General features: G+C 57.3%; 1 protein-coding gene across 1 annotated transcript; it reads right to left on the bottom strand.

The window, feature by feature from the left end:
* Positions 1 to 3676: 3676 nt before the first annotated feature.
* On the bottom strand, positions 3677 to 6107 carry CDK5R1 (cyclin dependent kinase 5 regulatory subunit 1). Its single transcript, XM_017838370.1, has one exon. It carries the CDS (start codon positions 6045 to 6047, stop codon positions 5154 to 5156), a length of 894 nt encoding a protein of 297 aa, XP_017693859.1. The 5' UTR covers positions 6048 to 6107; the 3' UTR covers positions 3677 to 5153.
* Positions 6108 to 6115: the final 8 nt, after the last annotated feature.

The following is a 6115-nucleotide window of genomic DNA, read 5'->3' as shown; positions in this document are numbered from 1 at the left end:
ACCTGGGACAACGTGAGGGCTTCGTCTGCTGTGCCCTGGCATCCCCCTCCAACCAACCAACCAACCAACCATTTTTAAGGAAGTGGTGAAAATCTGAATTACTTGGAAGCTGCATCAAAATGTGGCTTAAGGGATGTGGCACAACTTGAACAGTGGAGTAAAAACTGCACGAAGGAGTTGGGCTGTGGCAGTGGAAATACTGAAATGGCTCAGGCAAGGGAGGGCCTGGGGTCTGGGAGCCAAACAATGGGATCCTGACACATCCTCTCTGGGGTGTTGGGAGCATCAGGAGAGGCAGTGGAGTAATGTCAACAAGTCTTTAAACCACTCAGTGTTATACTAAAAATGCTGGAAATTCAGGAGTTTGAAGTGTGGGTGAGGTCAAAGGAGAGAATTCCCAAAGGCCAATCCCTGGATAGCTCTTCCCAGCAGCAGTGGCTCAGGGGGGTGAATCTGCTGCAGTGTCCCCCCCCCGGCAGTGACCCCCAACAGCCAAGGAGAGGCCAACGTGAGCAGCAGAAACTCCTGATTCATTTGTGGGAACAATTTTTTACTGCCAAAATTGGGTTAAGGGGTTAAAAAGCTGAGAAGGGTTTGCAGGGACACAGCTGTGTCTGACACGGGATTGTCTGTCTGTCCAGAACCACCACCCTACCTGTGATTCCTTTGGCTGTTCTGGGCTGGGCTTTATTCTCTGAGCTCAGCCCAGGGGTGTCCCTGTCACTGCTGCAGGTTCAGGGCTCGCTGGTGGGGTCACCTGGCGAGGGGTGGCCGAGGTGGCAGCAGCCCCTGGACCCTCTGCAGCCCTGTCTGTGCTCTGCCCATGGAGCATCAATCCCAAATCTCCAAGTGCAGCGTGGGAGCTTCCCGCGCAGGAGCGGGGCTGAGCCGAGCCCAAAAGCCGGGCTCAGAACTGAGGCCTGGCTTAACGGTGGGTGCTGGGATCAGCGTGGGATGGCTCTGACCCAAAACTCCTCTCCCGGCCCCGGTGCCACCTCCCACCCCTCTGACTCGCGTCCCTTTTCCCGGCAGGGAGAAGCGGGCCCTGCACATCAGCGTCACCAACCCGGTGCAGTGCAGCCTCCACGGGCGGAAATGCACGGTCTCCGTGGAAACCAGGATTAACCAATCCCAACCGGATTTCACCAAGCATCGCTCCGGCTTCGTCCTCTCCGTGCCGGGGAATTAACACCCGGCCCGCCCTCCCCGCGCCCGGGACTCGCCGGGGTTCGGTGGGAGATGCTCGGCGGCGACGCGTCAGGAGCCGGGAACGGGCTCGGCAGAGCTCGAGGTTTTGGAAAACCCGAATTCGAGGGGGTCTAGAAAAGCCAAATTCACGTGGAACAAAGGCTTAAAATAGCCGGTGACCTGTTCTCCATCTTGCAAACCAGGCTGGAATATCACAAAAGTGCTTTGGAATTAGTCCAGAAAAAAGCATTTATAGGTACTTCCACCCTTTCCTCCCTTTCCCACATTGATTCCTTTCCCCCTTTCCTGTTTTCCCTCCTGTGTTTCTTTTCCATGTGTTGTTTTTTTTTTTTTTTTTGCAATATGATGCAGCCTCCTCCTCCTCAGGAGGAACCAAAGATACCCGGCTCAGGGAGTCTGGTTCTGTAGGACCAAATCCCCATGGAACCAGGGCCAGGTTTGGAAGGGAGGCCGGGAGACACTCCACACTCCTCCGGCCCCACGGAGCTGGGATGGTACATGGAGACACCTCCAGACTTGCTGCTTTCCCACCGGGAATTCCTTAACACACCGAGGCACCTCGGCTGGTCCTGCTGGAGAGGGGCCTTCCCAGGGCAGGGGCTTGTTTTGTTACCCCTGCATTGCTTTTGCCTTAATTACCCTCCCCAGGGACCTGAATCCGGTGGGTTCCCATTGGGACCGTGTGGCCTTGCTGGGTTTTTGGATGATCCACGTGGCTTCGTGTCCGTGCCAGCACTGGGGTTCAGGGAGGGAAAAGGGACCCGTGGCAGGGGGTGAATCCAGAACCACGTGGAGCTTTGTGGGGCCGAGGCCGCGGCTCCAGCGCTTTGCACTATCCAACACTAACCCCAGGGGCAGCAGCACAGACCAGCACCCGGGCTCTGCCCTCCAGAGAGCTATCCTGGCTCTTCCCAGCAGTGGGATGTGGGTGTTGGGGTGTTGGGCATCCCCTCAGCTCTCCCGGTGGCCCCACATCCCGCCCCGATAACCCAGAGCTCCGTGGGGCCGGAGGGACCTGGATACTCCCCGCTTTATTCCGGGCCCTGCCGTGGCTCCTGAGCAGCCCAGGCTGTTGGGATTGTACATTGGGATTGTCCTGGCACTGCTGGTCAGGTCAGGATTCCCAGCCCTGGAGGTGGGGGCTGCGGGGTGGCCCCACCTTGGGGCCCCTGCCCGGCCGAACTGGGAGCACTTGTTTAATGGAGCATTCCGGGAATTGGGAAGCCTGGAAGAGGCTCTTCACTAACGACCTGCTAACGAAAGGCTTCCCAAAGCCATGGGGGGTGCAGGGACAGGTCACTGCACCCCCAGGACTGGGGGCACCTGAGTGTGGAGCAGTTCCAGCTGTGTCATCTGGCACAAGCTCAGCCCTCCCGTACGCCCCTCCAGGGATGCTCCACACCATTCCCAAGGTCCCTGGCCTTGGAGCAGCCCTGCCAGCATCCCAGCCCCACATCCCTGTCCCCTGTGCCCCCTCCCAGCCTGTGGCTCTGGGATGCTTTGGGCTCTGCAGGAGGAAGCTCTTCCAGACGCGGCAAACCCGAGTCACCCCCCGGCGGGGCCAGGAGGGGACAGCGACAGCCCCGACTGTCCCCACGACTGTCCCCAGCACGCTCGGGACCACCACGGGCCCCCCAGCACCCCCTGTCACCCCACCTCAGCTCCTCGGGAGGAGTAACTCCGTGGGACAGCCCGGCTCCAGAGGGAACATCCCCGGCCTTGCCGTGCCTTTGGATTTGCACTTCTCGCTTCGCTGTCCCGGGGCAGAGGCCCCCCCGCACTAACCCCGGCCAGGCAGTGGCAGGATTTTAATCAGCACTTTTCTCCACTTTCCCTCCCAGTGGAATGGTCGTTTGGAATCGGGATGGACGGCAGCACAGCGCAGGCTTAGGGAATTTCTGTCACCGTGAGATGGCAATATTGTATGTGATGAGATGTCTTTATAAAATATATTATCTGTTCCTGCTCTGGTTTTATATATATATATATAAAAAAATATATAAAATATATATATTCCTGGTTTTCCCATAAATTAACTATTTCTAAATTGAATCTGATTCTCAGCCGGGGGCGATAATGCAATGAACCCTTTTTTTTATTATTATTTTAAATCGCTGATATTTTAATGTGTAAAAGAAAAAAAAAAACCTACTATAATGGACCTGGGTTTTGTTTACATAATTCACTGTAATAAATAATAAAAAAAAAAAAGCAATTAGTTGCATCCCACCATGGCCTTGCCTGTTTCTGCAGGGATGATGATGCTCGGAGGGTGTTTTGGTGTCCCAATATCCCGATTTTCCCCCTCTGGCTGCTCCTGGACCTGCTGCTCTCCCACCATGGGGCGACCCGGGGGCTGGTAACGTGCTTAAAGCTGCTTTAAAACCCTCTGTCGTCAACACAAATCCCATTCCCAGCGTTGCCAGTGGAGGGGTGGGAGCGCAGAAAAGACTCGGCCACGAGCCACTGCCGTGTAATGGATGGTCAGTGCATTTTTATTTAATCAGCACAGTACAAAAATAAATAAAAATAAGGGGAGGGGATTAAATTACAGGCACACTGAGCCCCATGACACAGTCGGTCGGGTTATAAACCACACATACTTACAAACACACTATACACATACATACAAAATGAGACAAATATAAATTAATAAGTAACAATACCCACCAATTTGGTCAACAAAGATCTACAGAAGAGATTGCACTAAAAAAACGTACGTACACATGTATCATTAGCAGGGTCCAATGTACAGTCATGAAGAGCTTCAAGTGAAAAAAAAATCAAAAAAAATAAAAGTAAATGGCACGTTATTTCTCCCTCTCGTTCGCCAGTTTAACGCCCGATGGACCAGAACTAAACTAGAACTGAGCACACGGAGAAAAAAATGATGATAAAACCCAAAAAGAAGGTCTCAGTCCCCAGGCCTGATACGGGAATACCGGCTGAGACTGCGGTGTCGGGGTGGTGTTGGGTCTTTGTGCATGGGTGTAATTTTACAGCCATCTCTCGTTAAGGTTTTTTTTTTTTTCTTTTGACTATTATTTTTTTATGCGTTTTTTCCTTTTTTTTTTTTTCATCTGAAGACACAAAATGCTCCCGTTTTGCATGCGCAGTAACCACTGGAAAAGCAACAATGACAGAAGAAAGAAGGGTTGTTTTTTTTTTTTTTTTCTCTCTTTCCCCCCCGCAGGTTTTGCAGTTCGTTGGGTTTGTTCTAGAAGAATTCATATAGCAGCATGTGGCGGCTCCCCTTTGCTTGCACACTCAAGTAGATCCTTTACACAATACTCATGATCAGTGCACGATGGGAACAAGACATTTCACATTGATCTCATGAACAGTAGCGGTGATTCCCGTCACCCGGACCCGCTCGGGAATTCGAGTCTCTTCAAAGAAAATAAATAAAGGAGGGGGTGAGGGGGACGGGGGGAGATGGGGGTGGGGGGTCCCCGGGCCGTGCCCGCGTCTCTGTCCCGGTGAGTCCCGACCGGGCCGGTTCAGCCGCCTCCGCTGGAGCCTTTAGAGGAATTTTTTCCTTTTTTTTTTTTCCTTTTTTTTTTCTTTCCTCCTTTCCCCTGCTACCTGGGCTCTGTGTCGGTGATGCAGTGACCGGCCCCGCGGAGCCCCGCTCCGCTCCCGGGAGGTTGTGGGGGGGGTTCTTTTCCCCCTCTCCATCCACGATTTGCTGGGATCAATCCGGCGGCGGAGCCGCAGCATCCCCGGGCCCGCAGCGCGGGGAGGGGGCGGCGGCTGGAAAAGCGGCGGCGCAGGGGGGAGAACCGGGGGTCTGCGCTCCGGTCCGGACCCCCCGTGACCCCCCCAGAGTGGATGGGGGAGCGGCGGCACCTCCCGCCCTTCCTCGCCGGGCAAATCCCCCCGGGAAGCGGCTCCGGGCCGGGCGGGCGCGGCGTGTCCGGGGGGCGCGGGGGGCGGGCGGGCGCTCACCGGTCGAGGCCGATGAGCAGCCGGCCCTTCTCCTCGGAGCCGCTCTCCTTCTTGAGGTCGGCGAAGACCTGGGTGAAGTAGTGCGGGTCGGCGTTGACCTGCAGCATCTTGGGGCTCATGAGGTCGATGATGGAGAGGCAGCGGTCCCAGAAGGCCTCCTTACAGCTCTCCACCAGGAAGGGCTTCAGCGGGTAGGAGATCTCGTTGCCCATGTAGGAGTAGGAGAGGTACAGGCAGGTGAGCAGCACTGCCTGCAGTTCGTGGTCGGTGGCCACCTCGGCCGAGATGACGTCCCGGCACAGCATGTAGAGGAAGACCACGTTGGCGGGCGTGATGAAGCCCTGGTCCTGCCAGCCCTGCAGCAGCAGCGAGCGGTCCACGGAGCGCAGCCAGAGCACGGGGTCGGTGGGCGAGAGGTGCTTCAGGCGGTAGCAGCGGCGGCACAGGAACTCGCCGAGGCAGCGCAGCAGCTCGCTGGTGCTCGCCTGCACCACGACCCTGCGCGGGGTGGCGGCGGCGGCGGCGGGCGCGGCCGGGGGCACCTTCTGCGCCGAGGCGAGGGCGGCGGCGGCGGCGGCGGGGGGCGGCGGGGGGGCGAAGGTGGCGAGGTTGGCGCAGGAGAGAGACTTCTTCAGGTTCTCGTTGTTGAGGTGGGTCACGTTGCTCTGGTAGCCGCCGTTGGGCTGCACCTTCTTGGAGCTCTTCTTCTTGGCGGAGACGGCGGCGATGCGCTTCCAGGGCAGCACCGAGATCAGCGAGTGCCGCTTCAGGCCCTTCTCCTTCGCGTTCTTGCTGTTCTGCACCGCCGTGTAGTGCCCCACCGTGGCCGCCCCCTCCTCGAACAGCGGGGCCTTCCGGTAGCTCGGCGACAGCGACAGCACCGTGCCCATGGCGCCGGCCGCCCCGGCGGGGCCCGCGCCGCCGCCCGCCCCCGGCCCCCGCGGCCCCCGGCCCCGCG

Source organism: Lepidothrix coronata, unplaced genomic scaffold, assembly GCF_001604755.1.
Source record: "Lepidothrix coronata isolate B3197 unplaced genomic scaffold, Lepidothrix_coronata-1.0 Scaffold335, whole genome shotgun sequence".
NCBI lineage: Eukaryota > Metazoa > Chordata > Aves > Passeriformes > Pipridae > Lepidothrix > Lepidothrix coronata.
The sequence above is the reverse complement of the archived record's forward strand: the minus strand, read 5'-3'. Positions and strand labels throughout refer to the sequence as shown.